Genomic DNA, 20,440 nt, shown 5'->3' on the forward strand with positions numbered 1-20,440 from the left:
ACAGCATCAGATATCAGTAGGGACAACGTATTTTAGGTATCGCACCTGATCAAATCCTTTCAATTCTGAATTACTAGAAGAATATCCACACATTTTAGTGTTACTAGGACTACAAGAAACTTTGGTTTTCTATTTCAAAATAAGCAGAGCCTTTGCAAAATATCTATGGGATGATGTTCTGGTTTAACCCGACAGGCAGCTAAACACCAATATTAAAAAGCAATTAACATAATACAGTTCAAATCATTGGCTATTCTCGCCCAAAATCAAACCCCCTTGAGGTAAACACACTGGACTTCCCCATCCTCCTTCATCACCCACCAAGTGGACCCAGGTCCTTGAGCAAAAGTAATCCCTTGAATCCCAAGGTTAGCCCTTGCCTGAGGCAGGAATAACCCAGACTGTCTTCCCCAGCATATTTTTTACATGCACCACAGGGACTTTATCCCCTTCTACAGTACGTAAAAGTTTTGATTGGGCAGGGCCAGCTCAACTGACAGATCCCCTAGTGTTGACTAACCAGGTGGCTTTTGCTAAATGTCTGTCCCAACGTTTGAATGTCCCACCACCCGTTGCTCTCGGTGTATTCTTTAACAGTCCACTCTATCATTCGATTTTCTCAGAGGCTGGCGCGTGACAGGGTGATACACCCACTCAATGCCGTGCTCTTTGGCCCAGGTGTCAAAGAGGTTGTTTTGGAAATGAGTTCCATTGTCTGACTCAATTCTTTCAGGGGTGCCGTGTTGCCATAAGACTTGCTGTTCAAGGCCCAGGATAGTGTTCCGGGTGGTGGCATGGAGCACAGGATGTGCTTCCAGCCATCCGGTGGTTGCTTCCGCCATTGTGAGCACACGGTGCTTGCCTTGGTGGGTTTGTGGGAGTGTGATACAGTCAGTCTGCCAGGCCTCCCCGTATTTATATTTCAGCCATCATTCTCCATACCAGAGGGACTTTAACCGCTTGGCTTGCTTGATTGCAGTGCACGTTTCACATTCATGGATAACCTGTGCAGTAGTGTCCATGGTCAAGTCCACCCCTCAATCATGAGCCCATCGATATGTTACATCTATCCCCTGATGGCCTGAGGTGTCATTGGCCCACCAAGCTATAAATAATTCACCCTTATGTTGCCAGTCCAAATCCACTTGAGCCATTTCAATCTTAGCAGCCTGATCCACCTGATGGTTGTTTTGATGTTCTTCAGTGGCCTGACTCAGGTATGTGAGCATCTACATGATGTAATTTTACGACCATCTCTACCCAAGCAGCAACATCTTGCCATAATTTAGCAGCCCAGATGGGTTTACCTCTGCGCTGCCAGTTGCTCTGCTTCCATTGCTGTAGCTGCCCCCACAGAGCATTTGCCACCATCCATGAGTCAGTATAGAGATGGAGTACTGGCCATTTTTTTCATTCAGCAATATCTAAAGCCAGCTGGGTGGCTTTCACCTCTGCAAACTGACTCAATTCACCTTGTCCTTCAGCAGCTTCTGCAACTCATCATGTAGGACCCCACACAGCAGCTTTCCACCTTCAATGTTTTCCTACATTTCCTACGACAGGACCCATCAGTGAACAGGGCATATTGTTTCTCATTTTCTGGTAGTTTATTATACAGTGCGACCCACTTACTCCATGTAGCATCAGTTGTGTGATGTGTAAAGGGGACCCTCCCATTGAACATCCAGCCTGTCATCAGGGTTGGAGTAGCCACAGTGCTTATTGTGGAGGCTGGAGTAGCTGCAGTGCCTGTCGCTGGGGTTGGAGAAGTCGCACTGCCTGTCATTCTGTTGTCAGATCCAGAGACTTTCTCTTCCCCTCGAGGGTACCGAATAGTGTTGAAACAGGGCTCGGTAGGACAGGACAGGCCCTAGCACGTTGCAGTGATTTGTGTCTCTCTGGAATTGTCAGGGTGACAGCACACTTTTTCCAAATATTTTACTAGCTTTTCAGGAGTCTGCATTATTCCAGGGTGAAGTTCCAAAGCACTGTAGGTGCCCACTGTCCTAGGTGCTTGCCCATACTGTCCCACATACCCTACCACTCATAACTACCCAGCCTCAGGGCAGATCTTTGGGTGGTATTCTTAAATAGTTTTTTAACTTTAAACAAGACCTGAAATGTATTCAGGAGTAGGAGACATAGAAACACGAACATGCCAGTTTGAACATCCCAAGGATATTCAAAATTCTCAACAGCTATTGTAACTAGCCTGGAGGAAAAGGGGAAGTTGAAGGAGAAAGGGAGGGTTAAGGAGTGGGGGAAAGTGTCCCCTCCTTGTCTCCCCCATAGATTGGCTCTCTGAGGAGAAAAAGTAGAGTGTATTTATTAATAGTTTCTGAGAGATGGCTCCTGAAGTACAGAGATGACAGCAGTGCTGAGTACAAATAAGTCTCATGACCAGACATTTCATCATACATAAGCCAGTGTTACAAAGTACAGCAAAATGGTAACCTTAACCCAGCTCCCAGAGGTGATACACAGCACAATAGGGAACATATACTGCAAGCAAGGTGTTACATAACACAACTCGGAGAACAAGCACAACTTTGAGAGCAAATAACTCAACATTGTGACCAGGAAGTATTAAGCTAATATAATGAATGCTTATAACACATTTTTTCTATCTGACATTGTGTTTTTCAGATCTGGCATTATCTTAACCTGTCAAGCCCTACAATGGGTGCCAAAAGGACTGTTGTGGTTTAACCCAGCAGGCAGCTAAACACCACACAGCCATCCACTCACTGTCCCCCAGCTGCAGTGGGATGGGAGAGAGAATCAGGGAAAAAAGTAAAATTCGTGGGCTTAGATAAAGACAGTTTAATAGGACAGAAAAGGAAGGTATAATAATAATATACAAAATAAGTGATGCACAATGCAATTGCTCACTACCTGCCAACCAGTGCCCAGCCAGTTCCCGAGCAGTGGCCCCCAGCCAGCTTTCCCCTAGTTTATATACTAATGACATCATATGGTATGGAATATTCCTGGCCAGCTGTCCTGGCTGCGTATGTGGGAGTGTGATAGAGTCAATCTGCCAGGCCTTGTGCACCCCCAGCTTCTTGTGCACCCCCAGCCTTCTCGCTGGTGGGGCAGTATGAGAAGCTGAAAAGTCCTTGACTTAGTGTAAACACTGCTCAGCAACAACAAAAACATCAGTGTGTTAGCAACATTATTCTCATCCTAAATCCAAAGCACAGCACTATACCAGCTACTAGGAAGAAAATTAACTCTATTCCAGCCAAAACCAGGACAGATGAGAAGAGAGATATTTAAAATAACTTTACTTTTTAATCTGCTAGATGTTCTGTTACTTATATTTGAGTAAGTTATTACTGCATTAACAAAAATTCAGATAAAAGAATAGGAATCCACAGAGAGAGAATGCAACAGAGACAAGGTCACCTGGGCTTATTTCCTTTGAATTATGTGGTGAATGTTGGAGTAAATCTGAGGAGGCACAAAGACTTGCCAGCAGTGAATCCAATCCATTACAGTTGATACATTGATCCGTGAGCGTCCCCCATGCTCCTTTACAGCACAAGCAATATGTTATGTCTGGGACGTGGAGGTGGATATAACCTATAGCAAAAGAAGTTATATATAGTAGCAAGAGAAACCATGAGTCGCAGAGAGGACTAGAATTAATTGACTTGCAGGCCTGGTGTTTTATTGAGGCTTTGTCTGCCCAGCGCCTCTGCAGCCTCTACTCCCAGCAGATCTACCTGCAGATCAAACCAGAGCAAGTCTTTTGATACAGAACATCTTTTGGGCTGTTTCATTTAACCGTGAGCCAGGCAGCACTAACGCAATAATCATTAGAAGAGATAGGACACTCTAAAGCTGTGCAAAAGCTGTGCAAACATGAATTAATACTTGTAATATCCCTGCAAGTCTGGTAGGTAAATATCATTACAGCAGAGGTTCCCTCTGCTCCAAGTGCATAGTACAGCTATTTATGAGCATCAGATAACGGGAAGAACTTCGCGGTTTGATACAAGTCTATTGTGCTGCTTCAGAGAAGCCAATTAAATAGGGGATGAAAGCACTGGTGTCCCTGGGTGGCTTGGACCAGCTTCATGGAAGCCAGTACATGTAAAAGCGATGTGATTTAGACAAATTTCCCAGGCTGACTAAATGGACAAAATGATCCCTGGAAGTGAAACGTTTTGTTCTTCTGTCCAGATTTTCTCTAGTTTATGCCAGTGGAAAACTGGGATGCTTATTTTGGATTTAAGCATTTCAGCAAACTCATAGCAAATTATGATCTACTTAGGGCACCATTGCTTTTCTGCCACTAAAATCTGTACTCATGGGCTACAGGGATAAAAATTTCACCCAGGATTATGTTTCTGATATTTGCAACACCATCTGCCACACAGACAAAAGCTCAAAACATAAATGACCAGCTTTGTTCAGCCTCTTCTGCCTGCAAAATACCACGTAAGCAAAATGAATTTTTGCCATCCCACCTGTCTGTCTACTTATATTCTGGAGGCTTTGAAAAGGAAATTGTAAGATCTGCTAAAGCTGACTTTTACAGCAAGAAATCAGGGGGCTAGCCAACAAACTCCAAGTCTCTCTAGTTGGTTATCTAGGATGTTGCAGAAAAGAAATCTTCCCATTAATTGCTCCCTCTGCCAGATTTGTGCAGTTCTTCATGAGACTGGGATGCGGCAAGGGTGTGCCAGACCCCAGGAGCCAACCTGTGCTTCTGCAGTATTCGCTCAACGGGGGCCTCACGTGGAGCCTTCTCCAGGAGTTCCTCTTCAGTAACTCCAGCAACGTGGGACGATACATCGCCCTAGAAATTCCCTTGAAGGCCCGTTCCAGCTCCACTCGGCTTCGCTGGTGGCAACCATCCGAGAACGGGCATTTCTACAGTCCCTGGGTAATCGACCAGGTAAGGAATCTTCTGAGTTGTTTCTTTAATATAACTTTAAGACTTAAAATGTCAGTCTTAATGTTCCCCTCTTATTGGCATATGTCATTTCACTGGGTCAAGCAAAAATGCTTTGTATAAAGATATTCCAGAGTTATAATAATCTACCAAAATAATAGAGCACAAATGCTGTTTGCTAATCTTGCGTTTTCAATGCACCATTTCCATGTGGGGTACTGATGCCCATTTTGGAGCTAGGAAAGTCTTTTATACATAGGTAGAGCCTCAGGTTCACATTGCAGAAGGCCTTACCATGCAACATGCAGGTCTAAGTTCAAACGTCAAAACCCTTCACTTAAATCTATCCAAATATGTAACTGGCTTGTAGAATGGAACAGGAAAAACTACAGAAAAACTTTAATCTATGTCCATCTTCTAATTTTGAAAACAAAGTTTTGTTTCATATTTGTGATTTGCTTCTGTAAAGATTATTATAGTGCTATGTATGACTTGGTATAAATCTCAAAAAATCCTACTGAAGTGATTGCACTCTAAGTAGTGTTATTGGGCTGTCCAAGTTCAGTTTGCTTAAATACTTATGAATGGATTTTTTTAAAGCAGTTAGTTGGGGTCCTTAGGAAAAACTCAGAGACCAAACTCCCAGCCACGTTTAATGATGTGGTTACAAAATTTTACTTCCCATCCCTCCATTTAGAAATAAAAAAATCCTTATTCTTTCACTCCTGTATCTTTAGTGCATGTAGTTATATTAGTTCAGAACAATCAGAAATTGAATTCAGAATAACAAATTAAAATCAATTCTACCTTGCTTGCTGTCGAATAGCAAAATACTGACATCTTACAGTCAATGGAAAAACACAGAGTATTTCCCCTGTTCTCTCATCAGATGAAATCTGATAGTAGTCCACCAGATTATCGTAGATCTGAAAAGCTGGTAGGAAAAATGACAGTGTAATTGCTTTGGCCCTACCAACATTTATTTTTGTGAGCAGTTTTGCTTCATCCAGGAGTAACTGGATGAAGTAAAGTTCAGGAGTTCCTGAACTTTACATTTGTATAGCTGAGCCAACCTCTTTAGGATCCTTTTTTAGGAAAAAATATATTCCCCTTCTTCATAACCTAAACTCTTTATGATATAAATTTGTCCATTTTGGACCAGCAGAATATATATGCATAGATGGTAAATCTCTTCCTCTACAATGCTATGCCACATGTTTGTTTGTGAAGACTTTTAGACATTTTTGTCTAAAATTTCAACTCCTTTCCTAATGTTTCAGATTCTTATTGGAGGAAACATCTCTGGCAATACAGTATTAGAAGATGATTTCACCACACTGGATAGTAGAAAGTGGCTGCTCCATCCTGGTGGAACAAAGATGCCAGTCTGTGGCTCCACTGGGGATGCTCTAGTGTTCATTGAGAAAGCTAGCACGCGCTACGTTGTCACCACTGACATTGTTGTCAACGAAGACTCTTTCTTGCAAATAGATTTTGCAGCATCCTGCTCTGTCACGGACTCCTGCTATGGTAAGGACTTCTTGGTAAATCCTGCCCTTCCTCTCCTGTACAGGAAAGTTCACTTGTTTTCTGGTTCCATTATCCATCGTAATGAGAACTGAGAAACAAAAGCAAGCTGCATGTTCCTGTTAGGAACTGTAATATCAGCATTTTTATTCTAGGTGTCTGAAGCCTAAGATACACTAAAGTATATTATTCCCCCTGGGCACCTAAGTTGGAGCTCAATACATTTAAGAAAAAGACTAATAGCTCAAATCCATTTACCAGTATATGGTATCCACTGCTTGGGGTGACATTGCGGTTCTAATAATAAGCAGTTGGGTGTTTCCAGCATATGTTTCTCGCTTCGTGTTTTTTTCAGATCTCACTTGTTCCTCTATAACTAAGACATCATTTATATCAGCATACCTCTGACAAGTTAAGTCAGCATCAACTGCAAAAATCTGTATCGTCCATATGAAATAATAAACATGTATATATGTGTGTACGAACGTGTGCATAGATATAGGTACCTATGTGTGTGTATATACATACATCTACCCATAGTGATGCGATTTTTAATTACCTAGCTTCCTTTTTTTCCATATGATGTATATTCAGAGCACCACATGCTTTTATATGTGTGTATGTATATATACACATATACATACATTTAAATAAAAACATGCTGTGCACTGAACACATCACATGGAAATTAAAAATTGGTTCATTACATGAATTTTAAGGTGCACAAGGAATAGGTCTTCCCAGCTTTGGAATGCTTGTTTGTGCATCTTAAATTACATTCTTTAACATAGGGTTTTGGGGTAGAGATTTTTTTTGTGAGGAGAAGAATACAATATGTTGCAGCATGTGTTAATTCACTGGGTTGCTGACTATTCCTCTAGAATTCTGCCAAAAATGGAAAAAGGTTTTACATGAAGTTCCAGAAGTGGCTTTATCTGATTTTTCTATTCTAAATCCAATGAAAGTGACTGAGATACTTTACTCACATGCTTAACAAAATTTTTTTTGTTTTGATATTAAAAGCACTGCAGCATCCAGAGATCATCTCTGCTAAGTTTAAAGGTGTTTTGGCAGCTTAGCTATATACTATTAAAGAAACAGTTCCTTCTTTTTTTGTTTCTTTGTCTACTACACTTAGAATTATTTTAACTTTGTATTAAATTGGGCAGAACACTACCTAATCATGCTTCCAGTCATGATGAGCAAAGAATTTCATTTTGGTGATGGAGATTTAACACTAAAAACTCACTTACCCTTGTTTGTGTCCACTTGTCCTTGTATTTCTATAGCACTGTCTTCTGTGCTTAGACATCAAGGAGGACTGATTGGGTGATTAAGGGTCATTCTCTGTGCATGAGGGTACAAGAAATGGGTCTGTAGTAATCAAAAAAGATCACAGATTTACCACCCCTGCTACTGCAACCATGCTCCATGTTTTGCACCGCCAGAATGCCTGGCAGCTGGAACATTTACTTCAAGTTAGAGTTCTGTGCCTATTATTATTATTTACTTTTTAATGGCTGCATAAAAGTTTAACTTGAAGTATTTAGTGAGTTTGACTGACCTTTATTTTTTATAATAAATGTTTATAAGCCATAAACATCAAAACAATGAAATTGCTGATTCTTGCTGATAAATGAATACATTAGTTTAATGTGTCTAGACTGTGTTTGAATGAAAACAAGCTCACCGACTAACAAACTCAATTTAAAATTGTTTATGCTGGATAATAAAATGAGCTGGTCTGGAGTGGGGTGGAAGAGTAACTAAACCATCTTGTGACAGAGCCAGAAGCTTGAATTTGAGTGTTGCTCTGTCTTACACAACAATTACATCCAGCTGAATCTCATCCTTCAGCCTGAGAAACGAAAAAAGGTTGCTGGTTGTGATGCTGTCACATCACTTACTTTCATGCTGCAACTACAGACATCAGCTTGACTTAATCCTGGTGACTCGACAGATGACCTTGTCTTTGCACCTGTTGTCCCTTGAGGTAGGTGTCAGGTGCACAGAGGTGTATTGCAGCCTTCTCCTGAGTTATATACCTGCTCAGCAACACGTAATGTATCCTCCAGCACTGCCACCGAAGTGGGTAGCTTTGTGCTTCTGACACAAGGGTTTGAAAAGTTTTGAGTGGCTATTTTGTCAGTGTGGACTTGTGACTAATGCTCTCTGGGTTACCATTTTATTGTAGACCTATGGATGTAAGTCTCTAAATTAAGTAAGTAAGCATCTTTCCACCCTCAGCTATTGAACTGGAATACTCAGTGGACCTTGGACTGACCTGGCACCCAATTTTGAGAGACTGTCTCCCCACTAATGTGGAATGCAACAAGTACCATCTCCAGAGGATTCTCATTTCGGACACTTTCAACAAGTGGACCCGGATTACTTTGCCTCTGCCTCCATATACTAGGTATCTCCCTCTGGTTTTCTGCAGAATAAATTCTAAATGCATAATTACGTATTGAGGCATGATACATTATACCATTAAAATAATTGTACCTTGCCATTTTTGTTTGGTCCATGTATATAGCAAGCAGTAAGTATAAGTAAATGAAACGCCATCCTGCTTTGCATAAATCTTGCAAAGCTATTCTGTGCATTTACTTCTCTCAGTTATTTAAAGATAGGAAATTCTTGTCCATCTTGTCCTGGGGAGGGACAGGAGCAGGGGAACTTTTTTAAAGAATCTCATGTTATCGTTAGCCTAATTAAATTCTGGTTGTTTAGGTGGCTGGCTGAATCCCCACCTGCATCCTGTGCTTGCTGTTCTTGGCTACGAGCTGGTGCTTTAACAGTAACACTTTCCAGGCTTCTTGATTTTCTGTCCATTCCTTGTATCCCTTGCATCTCTCTCAGCTTTGATGCTCTTGTCGTTGTTTTCACATGTGCCCCATTTCCATCTCCTCTTCCTTTTCCTACAGTCTTTTGTCTTTGAAGGAAGAAAAATCGTGGGATTTGTTGGGAGGCGGCAGTGGAAGGAGCTGTTTGGGACTGACAGCACTATTTGGGAGTGTTGCCATGATTTCCCTGTGATGCCCCCAAAACTGCTGGACTTTCGTTTGGTTTGTCAAATGGATCTATCTATGCACAACTGGGTAGTTAACCTTCCAGTTTGTGTCCTTCTTGATGTGCTGTTTCGCAGCGATAGCTGTGACTGTCCCCCACTCAGTCATACCCGTTAAAGCCGGCGTAGACCTAGCCCAAAGTAAAGCCCTGCAAGCGCAGGTAGCATGGATGTCAGGCTCTCAGCACAACTTCACTCTACAGCTTTGCTCCTGCTGCTGAGCCCAATCCCCTCACGTAGACATGGGCTGAGCTAACTGCAGGCACAGAAGTAGCCACAGTGCAGGCAGAGCCTTATGCCTGTTTGAGAAGGTTGTTATGAAAGATATCAACTAATGCACGTAAGTTTGGAAATGGAGACCTTTTTTTTTTCACAATTGTACTGAGAGTGCCTATGCAGTTGCCACAAGTTTGGAATCTAGAAGTGGAAAAGTCCATGTTCTATTACAAATCATTTTGGTCATCTAGACTCTTCCCTGTCTTCACTGCAGTGCTTCATATCAAGTAATAGTACTTTTTTAGGACTTGTTCCCAGAATTGATCTCCTCTGCTTACTCTTTTTTACTGCTTCACTATGTATTGTCTGAAAAATCCATTACGTCAACAGTTATTCTATAAAGTCTGTAAATCTGTGTTCAGGAAGGACTTTCTGGGGCTCAATAGGATAAATCAGGATGGGGGTTGATATATTCCAAACCAATTGAATTTGGACCTGAAGGGAACCTACCACTTGAGATAAACCCAGGCTTATAAATAATTGTGATTTTAAGACTGAAAAGGTTTTTGAGCTGTATATGGCAAAAGAAGAAGTCTGATGCCCTACTGAGGCAAAGATTGCTCTTCTGTCCAATCCAATAATCATATTTGTTGGCTCAAGTAATACCATTTCCCAAAGATATTAAGATAGGAATTGCATGAGAGAGGTTATTACAACCTTAGCTCACAAGCAAGGGAGAAGTTAAGCTTCAGAATAAATGCAGCTAGTAGGCCCTTTAGTCTAGATGTAATATAATTTTTATGCTGCTTTATTATTTCGAGCTGTGTAATAGCAGGTGTGTGTCTCCAGTTGTTTGTGCCTGTATGTTTTAGGGACATGCAGGCTACATAGTCAATAGCTTAGCCTGGTGCACAGCACCCATACTTACGTAGCATTTTAGTGCTCCTGTACCCCAGAGTGTTATCTAGTGCCTGCAGAAGGTAATGAACATTTAGTTATATCTTAGACTCAGAGCTGATTTTAAAATGCAAAGCAAATACAAAGCTTCTCCCATGAGCACCAGCTCCATAAATTGTTAGTGAAGCACCAAACCTAGAGCAGGCAGTGTAAGATATAGGTGCTTGTCTTTATTCCTAAAGGACTACCTTGGAAATTACGCGTTTCTTTTAAAAATACTTTTCAGTGAGCAGCTAGACAGCATGGCAGTAGACTTCTCTTTGAATAAACTTGTTATTCACTCACCTCATATAACATGTTTATAAAGAAATAATTCATAGGATAACATTGACTTTACTATAAAAGGTCTATTTCTACACTGAATAATTTTTGAGGATTTTGCTGTTTACTTGTTTTGGGGTTTACAACAATTGTGATTTTGAGTTTCAAAAGAAAAGAGACTACATAAAGTTCAATGCTGCCATCTAGTGCTGGGCAGCAAAACATGGACTAGCTTGCATTTAAAATTATATTCTTGAACAGTCACAGAGATTCAGCTACTTGCAGCTATTCAGATATAGGTGTCTACTGCTGCGTGAGCTGAATAGCTATTTGGCGTTCCCTGACTCTTTCGGCTAGGTTTTCATCATCTATCTTGGGAGCCGAGACACTTAAGTCACATAAAGCTACATCAAAGCAAGGTGTTTGAATGGAGAGCTAAACCCCCTTTAATCAACGAAAGGAAAATGATTTACTGAAAGGAGCCAGGATCAAGCCACAGATCACTTTTTAACATTTAACACCATAACCCAAACCCTGGGTGGAGTGGAGGGAGGAAATTGTAAAACCAGGGTCACACTGCAAGCCTCACATGGGCACTCTCACCTGTAGATTTATGAACAGCAGCATCTTGCGCAGGATCTTCCCTTTGGGCGTGCCACCTTCTTCCTACCCTCTTCTGCACTGCGCCAACCACACCCCGCTTGCTTTGCTCTCACCAGCAATCCCTTTTCCACCTCCCGCACTCTCAGCATGCTACCAAGTACCCGTGCTTTGTCCTGCTCTCAAAATGTGGGCACCCTGTTCTGGGCTTTTCAGGGACTTTGTCGTTGTCAGGAATCAGCCCTGGGTTGTGCTGATATCAAATAAATCTTCCAAGATCAGTCTAGACTCAAGACTGACATTTCCTTTCAGTCAAAATAAAGATTAGCTTAGCTAGAAATATTAACTTTCTGGTTTTCTTTCTCTCCCAAAGGTCTCAAGCAACTCGTTTCCGCTGGCACCAGCCTGCTCCTTTCGACAAGCAGCAAACGTGGGCAATCGACAACGTCTACATTGGGGATGGCTGCATCGACATGTGCAGCGGCCATGGGAAGTGCACACAAGACAACTGCATGTAAGTGCAGTTTGTTCCCTGTCCTGCCAGCGCTGTAGCATTCCACTCCTCCTCTGTCATTTTAATGACCTTGTGGGAAAGACTTTGATAAAATTTTTAAGAGGAAGGTGGATTTTGCTCTTAAAACTGAGCAGGGCACAGGGACCACTTGGGAATGGAAATAACAAGAGGAGGGGTAAGTGTGGGGGTTGCCTCTGCCAGACCTCTGCCCGTTCACACGCCGTGGGCGACGCTGCCAGTCCTTTCCTCAGTGGCAATGCACTGCCTCTGCTGTTGCCTATGCTGCAGCTTGGCTCCCCTCCCACCAGGGAGGGAGAAGGGACACCCTGAGTTTGCACACCCCTCTAGGGACCTACCTGAAGCTTCCCAGAAGATGTCATCCTTCATTCCCAAGGGGATTGATGCTGTATTCCCGTGCCCTCGTCCTGGCACTGGGTGCAGAGGACCTGGGCTGGAAGTGGGATATGTCCTCTAAGCAGAAGGATATACACCAGTTCTTCACAAGGCCAGATTTTGCCTTGGGACTGGTGTTGGCTTGATGGCCTGATGCCTCTGCTCTACGGTAGGGTTTGCCAGTGGAGGCAGACTGGCTTGATCCTCAAACTGCCTGTACAACCGCCCACACAGAGCCCTGCCAAGCTAACAAACAACCACCACATCTCCCCAGATTTGTCTGTCTGGCAACAAAGAAATACCTTCCAGATGGATGTATTGCTTTTTTCCAGCCACAAATGGCAACAGAAATGGGAGAATTGTTGTATAATTGTGCTGTGACTATATTTGTTAGAAATATATTCTGCTGCAGAATAGACATATTATTGTGCCATCCTCATCCTGACAGCACTGGAGTACCAAGGCAGAATCTCCCTGGTGAAATCTGCATAGTAGCAGAACACATTTCTACGCCGTTATCTAATCTTTGACACACTAGAAGAAGGTTTTTTAGAGGAGAAATAAAAAAAGGGGGACTATATAAAGAAACAACAGGAAAGTACCCATCAACCAACATTTTACAGAAACTTACTTAAAATTTGACATTAGCAGGACATTCTTGGGCTTGGCACACTCTCTTAGGTTTCTCTATCCAAGTACAATGTATTTTACTGATTTTACTCTGTGCTGGAGTGTACTCTATATTAGCAGCTTGAACGATACATAATACTAGCCTTCCCAAAGTCATTTTTGTTTCATATTAACTAGAAACAGTGGCAGATGTTTGAAACCCCCATGTACCAGTTGTGCGCTAGTAAATGATGCAGGCAGCCTCTACGCGGAATAAGATGGCACCTTAATGTGGAATAACATGGCACTGACTAAACTTCTGTGCAGAGCCTTTGCCAGCTGAATCTTGCATTTGTTTTCCTCTGCAGCTGCGATGAGCACTGGGGTGGGCTGTACTGTGACGAGCCAGAGACCCCCCTTCCGATGCAACTGAAAGATAACTTCAATCGCTCGCCGTCGAACCAGAACTGGCTGACAGTGAACGGGGGCAAACTGAGCACCGTCTGCGGGGCGGTAGCCTCTGGGATGGCTCTTCACTTCAGCGGGGTGTGTGTTCAGCATGGGGGCCAACTCGTTCCATTTGACAGGATAAATGGGACTGATTTTAAAATTTAAATAAATAACAAGGTGTTAAAAACTATCAGCATAACATATTAAACATGTAACATATTAAAAAAACTTACATCCTTTGCCTAGCTGAAAGTCGAAGTCAGACAGGTCCTACAGACCAGGGCAAGCCAGAAACACTCCAGGAAAGCAGGTACCATGTTCCTGGCTGTGCTGCAGCCAGGAAAATGAGATATCGTGTGTGTGCCTCCTGAAGGGAGCCATCGGGGGCTGTTGGCGGTGGAGCTGATAGATTAAAGCACAGTCCCAGAATGTAGACATTCAGTCCCCCTCACTCATAATGGCCTCCTCATAGCACTTACAACTTCCAAAGACCAGAGTTTGGGTGCGGCTTCTAATCAGACCACAGAGGTAAATTAATAACCAGGTATTTGCATGTGTATAACTTGCATTTGGTCCTTGAAAATACATCCATGTGTAGCCTCATCCTTCAGATATTTCATTGTTGATTTTTTTTCAGACTAAGCTCAGAATAAAATTTCCTGGTTTAGCTACATACATGAGTATATAACCCAGACTGCTGCTGAATTACAGTTTGCTTACAGACAACCTCAGATAACCTCATAAAAATGACAAAATAGTATTTTAGAAACATGTAAAACTTATGCTTGTGGATCTCTTACATGCAAATTTATAACTAGGTTCAAACTGATGCAAGTTTTCTAAAATAAACTAATAGAAGCATTACATTTCCACTTCTTTACAGTAGGACTAAGTAGGCACCACTAATAGGCTAAGTAATGTGAAATATATAAGGGATTATGGGAAAACACACGTATTAAATTTACTGTGCCATTTGATGGTTTGCATAAACTGAGCCATTAGCACATAATCAGTGATTCATTAATTCTGCCTGGAAAACCTTGTGTTTTACACTGGAGGCATGGATTTTTGTAACTCTTGTATTCAGAAGAAAGGTGAATACAATTCTTGATACTGAATGTTGTAAAGATGTAGGTACAAGTAGCAACATGTAAGAATACACAACAGGAATTTTTAAGATGGAACATAACTGAAATTATGTCCTCAGGGAATAACATTTATTGTTCTGTTGTAGCTTTACCTTTGCTACAATTAGTACAATTTTGTGTAATTTTGAAGGTTTTACAACATGAAGTTATATTAATAGTGACTGCATAGTCTAACAAATTTTATGTTCGTAAGTTTTGATAGCCAACACATTTTTTCATTGCTTTTAAGGGCTGCAGCCGTATGTTAGTTACAGTGGACTTGAACCTCACCAGTGCAGAATTCATCCAGTTTTATTTCATGTATGGATGTCTGATAACTCCTAATAACCGCAACCAAGGAGTGCTGCTGGAGTATTCTGTGAATGGTGGAATCACCTGGAGTCTCTTAATGGAAATTTTCTATGATCAATTCAGCAAGCCCGGGTTTGTAGATACCTTCTTCTGCCTATATAATTTCCTGTACTAAAGTAAGGTGTAAAGTAACGTTCCATAAGATCCTGTGGGACATGTTACTGCTGTGGTTTGGATGTCAGATCTTTAAGAGTTCAGCCTGTCCAGTCAAGCAAGCATTTATGAATGGCCTTAGCGCACGTGCTTGAGCATCAGCATTTGTGCAGCTGCTAGGCCAGAAATACAAGGGCAGAAAAGGAGTCTGTAGCAGTCTGGTAGACTTGTAAATGATTTCAGGAAGATAAGTTCATAGCTACCGTAATGATGTCCATCCTGTTCTTTAAGATACTTTCATTTGCAATCTAGTTTCTTACTGACAAGAGCAGAAAGTCATTGTTTGAACTAGTTAGAAAATGGTGTGTAGAGGAGAAACTGAATTTCTGCAGATATCTGTCAAAAGGATGGATACAGTCAAGCCCTATTTTCGGATATTTGTGAGATTCAAATAATGCATAGATATGGGTGGACCTTTTTCTCAATGACTAATTTAAAAGACCCATAGAAAATGGGGCTGGGAGGGACCCATTATTTGTTATTTTATTTGAACATACCAAAAAATCACTAGCACTTTAACTGAACAAAAGATTTAAGTGGTACTACCACCTACTGTTACAATGGAAATAAGAAAAGTGTACTGGAACATTGCTATCTGCTGAATGGCTCCAGATTGAAAACAGTAATCTTAATTTTACTTCAACATTCTCCTTCTTAACGATTCCCTTAATTAGGACCTTACGGTCATATCCTGCTAGTCTAGACCATTGCATTTTGTCCCATAAGCACAGTTGAAGCACATGAGGTTGGGTCAAACCATGCCCCAGTCTGGCTGCTGGCCTTTTCCCCCTCACCCTGAGCCTCTCTCCCAGGGATGACATTGGGATCAGGAAGGTTTTTGTTTCAGCAATCTCCCGTAGGGGAACATAGGCTATGTCACCTGGTCTTTTCCTTCTTTCCCAACTTCCACATACTCCAGGAAAGAATGGGAGTGGACATGGTCAAAGCACCCAGCACAGAGCATTGAGAAGCATCCTCCTCCTGTGGCTTTCCTACAGCTAATTTCCACTTTTTATTTCAGCTTTGTAAACATCCTCCTTCCCTATGACGCCAAAACCATTGGGACACGCTTCCGCTGGTGGCAGCCTAAACACGATGGCCTGGACCAGAACGACTGGGCTATTGACAACGTGTTGATCTCTGGCTCAGCTGACCAGAGGACGGTGATGCTCGACACCTTCAGCAGCGCTCCCCTGCCACAGCATGAGCGCTCCCCTGCCGACGCAGGGCCCACCGGGAGGATTGCCTTCGACATGTTCATGGAAGACAAAACTACAGGTAAAGGTTTCACATGGATCCAAATTAAAGAGCAAGAAGTCAGTGCAGCGATTTCCAAATCTCACTGAACCTCTGAATCTTTGTCTGACTGTGAGGGATATCACAGACAATCCCATAACTGTAGGGGTCTTGTCTTTTGGTTTTAGTTCACAAAATGCGAAATGACATAATGTAACTTTTCTTTTTTTAGTGCATGAATTTACTTAGAAGATAAATTTCTCTTCAAAGAAAGAAAAAAGGATTAAAAAGTACCAGGTTATCCTAAGCAGATTTCTTAACCTGAGTATCTGTTTCCTATTTCCTAAATTTTTAAACATTCTTTAGGGCAGTTAAGTTACATTTTACAACTAAATTTTGTAGAGGATGTATTTCTGGATGATTACAAGGCTTAACAGCTAATAGTGCTGGGGTACCCTTTGTGCAGACATGCAGGCAACACCCATTAAGAAGTTCTCCCATGATGTCCAGTGCAACAGAAGTTTATGTTTTGAGTAAATCTCAGATCCTTACTTCTTGAACATTAAAAAATAATGCTATAATGCTTATGTAAGAGAGTAGTAAGAGGTGCTTTGAGCAATAAATATGATAAATGTAATAAATATGTACATGGGAAAAATGGGGTACTGACATTCTCAGGAGCAACACTAAATAATTCTCACGTAGGCTGAAAAATAAAGCCATGAATCACCTTCAGTGGTTAACACTACTCCCTGTTTTCTTTAATTTATATTGTCACTGGATATTACTGACATTGCCATTTATTTTCAAGTGAATGAACACTGGTTATTCCATGACGATTGCTCAATTGAGAGGTTTTGTGATTCTCCTGACGGTGTCATGATCTGTGGGAGCCATGATGGCAGAGAGGTCTACGCCGTCACCCATGACCTGACTCCTACAGAAGGCTGGATTATGCAGTTCAAGGTAAAATCTCTGTCTGCAATATAATTATTCAAAAACACATTTTGCTCCAATTCTAAGTAGGTTTTTCAGGAGGTAGGATGATGTATAGGCCTACTCATGAGACATTCCCTGCAGGGAAAATTGTTATTATTAGACCATCCTCATTTTTCTCACCTACTCCATGTTTGGTCAGTTTTAATACCGCAGGCTCTTCTAGAGGTGATGCATCCTTCTCTTCCAGCACAGCAGTTGCATGGACATCATGTAATAAGGATATTATACTATACAAGGTGCCTATTTTGTTACAGCTGCTTGGTGAGGGAAAGCAGCTCCAAAGCAGTCCACACCGCTCCTATGTTGTCATGCATTCCCACAAAACCTGCACCCAAACTGCCCTTCATACATCCCTTTACCTAAATTAAAGAAATAACCCAGCAATATATGGAAGTTGTAAGAGCACTTTGCACATCTCTTCCATAAAGACAGTCCGCCTAACAGAACTGAGCTAGGTGGCCTCCCCTGAAATATTCAAATCTTAGGGTGTATGGGAGGGGAGATTAACTTCATTAGTTATGGGGTACTGCAGTACAAGGCACAAGTGTCAAAACCTGGAAATCCAGAAATATGAGCTAACTAGAAGAAAATGAAACTCAGAATATGGTGCCTGTTCTCAATCTTGGGAATATTGATGAGATCTGCAGATGATGGGTACCACACAAGCACTGTTACTGCCATCATTTCAAGCAAAATTCTGCAGTCAGTTTTCAGGTTCAAACATTTCTTTTTAACTCTAACCACCACAATTAATTCTAATTTACTTATGCTCTCTTCTTTATTAGGTTTCTGTTGGATGTAAAACCTCAGAAAAACTTGCACAAAATCAGGTCCATGTGCAGTATTCCACTGACTTTGGCGTTAGCTGGAGTTACTTAGTACCTCAGTGTTTACCAGCTGATCCAAAATGCTCTGGGAGTGTTTCACAGCCATCTGTCTTCTTTCCCACAAAAGGGTGGAAAAGAGTAACTTACTCACTGCCTGAAAACCTTGTGGGCAAGTAAGTATGAATTCGCTACTCGTTTTGTCTTGAGTTCAGTACCTTCTGAAAAACACAACAAGGGATACATCTGCCGATTCATTTTCTTTCAAGGAAAGTGCAGACTAGCAGCATTCATGTTCATTATGTGTGCTGCATAATTTCATTTCCTGTCAATCAAGATTGACCATGGCTCTTGGTCTGAACAACTGGCAAAGTTATCCTTGCTTCTCTGCAGTCTGCTCTGGTGCAGCATGTTCTGATCTGTTCAGAAAACTGCGGTCAATTAGAGAGTAGATTTATGACCTTACTGAGTGGAAAAGTTACTCTTATTGTCTGCAGTAGTCTGCACATATGCAAGCCATTTGTCTTTTTCTGCAAAATTAAAATCTCTTCTATTCTTTGAGTAACTGGAATTCTCTTGCAAGAAGCCGGACAGCTTTTTCCAGCTTCAGCAGTATCTGGAATCTGTCCATATATCATAGGTAGTACACATGTGAAGAAGATATGGACATGTAGAAAATCAGTTTGAACAGATACTGCCAGATATGACTTGTGGAAGGTTGGAGGATAGTACAGTCATAAGTGTATCGTGTTTCACCCAGTTGTTTTCAAATAAGCAAAGTTGTTTTATACATGTGTCTCTTTTTCTTCGTTCCTTTTGTATCTAGTCCTGTGAGGTTTCGCTTCTACCAGAAATACTCAGACATGCAGTGGGCCATCGATAATTTCTATCTGGGCCCTGGTTGTCTGGAAAACTGTAGAGGTCATGGAGACTGTCTGAATGAGCAATGCATCTGCGATCCCGGGTATTCGGGTCCAAACTGCTATCTGACCCAAACACTGAAGGTAATTTTACTGCATGTTTTAAAGAGTGAATTTTGCCATGTATTTGTCTGAGGAAGAGAGAGACAAGAGAGATCAATCCCACTGGAAATTTAGCTTTGCTTCCTGTCAGCCTGAAGATACTCAAATCCATTTTCAGCCCTTTTATCATTTTTTAACAAAACTGTTACTGCAGTATCCAAGAACGGGTTTGTTCCTTTGCAAATAACAGTGCCCAAAAAGACTGTGATAAAGCTCACTGTTCATCCTTAGATCATCACTGTATGATCTAAATCACCATTGCACATATGATTATATTTGATCAAGATCTGTAGAAAGTTTGTCTTTATCATGAAAGAGCTTACTGAAGTAGAGAATACAAGAAAATTACATAAAATCACATAAAATTAATTCACTTAGCTGTTATTAGTGTTACCCTATAACAAGCGAGTGAAATCTAGTTAGATATTGCTAATTTAAAAAAAAAGTTTTAAAAATTAACATATTTAGAAAAGACTATGTAAATAACCCCAAATTAGTTTAAAATGCAGTGTTTACCATCTCATTTTTTCTACATCAGATAAGAAAAGGTACGTACTCCACAGAAACAACAGGTTAAGCAGCATTCTAAAGAGAATATAACTATTTAACTATGTCTAAAGAGAATATAACTATTTAACTTTTCAGTTCTCATGTCATTTGAATTATTATAACCTTCTATTTTTCATCTGAGATACTAATTACATGAACAAATATCATTATCTGTTTGCAATTTTTCATAATTTATGCTTCACATTAAGGACATTTGGGATAAAATCCTAGCAATTTTAGGGGTGCTTTACTACTACCTCCTTAAGACCAAGATTTCACTCATGGCATTGCTTTTACTGCACACCTGGAGGTAGGTGGAAATCAGACATATATTCTAGATGGTTTTCACTGGAAATATTTGTATACACAGTTGCATAAATGCATATTCACTAACATAATCCTAAAATTACATTGCAATACTGTTTTTTTCTGGGGAAAAAATAGAGAATAGCAATTTCTCCCATACATACTAGATATGTACTGGAATGGTGTTATGTAGTTTTAAATAACCACACTTATGAATTAGACCCATTGTGGTGGGTTGTCCCTGGCTGGACACCAGATGCCCACCAAAGCTGCTCTGTCACTCCTCTTCTCGGCTGGGCAGGGGAGAGAAAGTATAACAAAAGGCTGGTGGGTCGAGGTAAGGACAGGGAGA

General features: G+C 41.2%; 1 protein-coding gene across 1 annotated transcript in view; it reads left to right on the forward strand.

The window, feature by feature from the left end:
* The window catches only part of RELN (reelin), a gene marked incomplete at both ends in the record, with an annotated part of 59,432 nt that extends 40,217 nt beyond the window's left edge, over positions 1–19,215 (forward strand). Inside the window, 10 exons of the mRNA XM_010284947.1 lie at positions 4,648–4,906; positions 6,184–6,433; positions 8,678–8,846; positions 11,908–12,048; positions 13,419–13,596; positions 14,878–15,071; positions 16,174–16,430; positions 17,200–17,354; positions 18,173–18,387; positions 19,038–19,215. Of these exons, the coding sequence (XP_010283249.1) occupies positions 4,648–4,906; positions 6,184–6,433; positions 8,678–8,846; positions 11,908–12,048; positions 13,419–13,596; positions 14,878–15,071; positions 16,174–16,430; positions 17,200–17,354; positions 18,173–18,387; positions 19,038–19,215 (1,996 nt within the window). The remainder of the gene's footprint in view (positions 1–4,647; positions 4,907–6,183; positions 6,434–8,677; positions 8,847–11,907; positions 12,049–13,418; positions 13,597–14,877; positions 15,072–16,173; positions 16,431–17,199; positions 17,355–18,172; positions 18,388–19,037) is intronic.
* Between the last annotated feature and the right edge of the window lie 1,225 nt (positions 19,216–20,440).

This window comes from Phaethon lepturus, unplaced genomic scaffold, assembly GCF_000687285.1.
Source record: "Phaethon lepturus isolate BGI_N335 unplaced genomic scaffold, ASM68728v1 scaffold12764, whole genome shotgun sequence".
In the NCBI taxonomy this organism is placed as follows: domain Eukaryota; kingdom Metazoa; phylum Chordata; class Aves; order Phaethontiformes; family Phaethontidae; genus Phaethon; species Phaethon lepturus.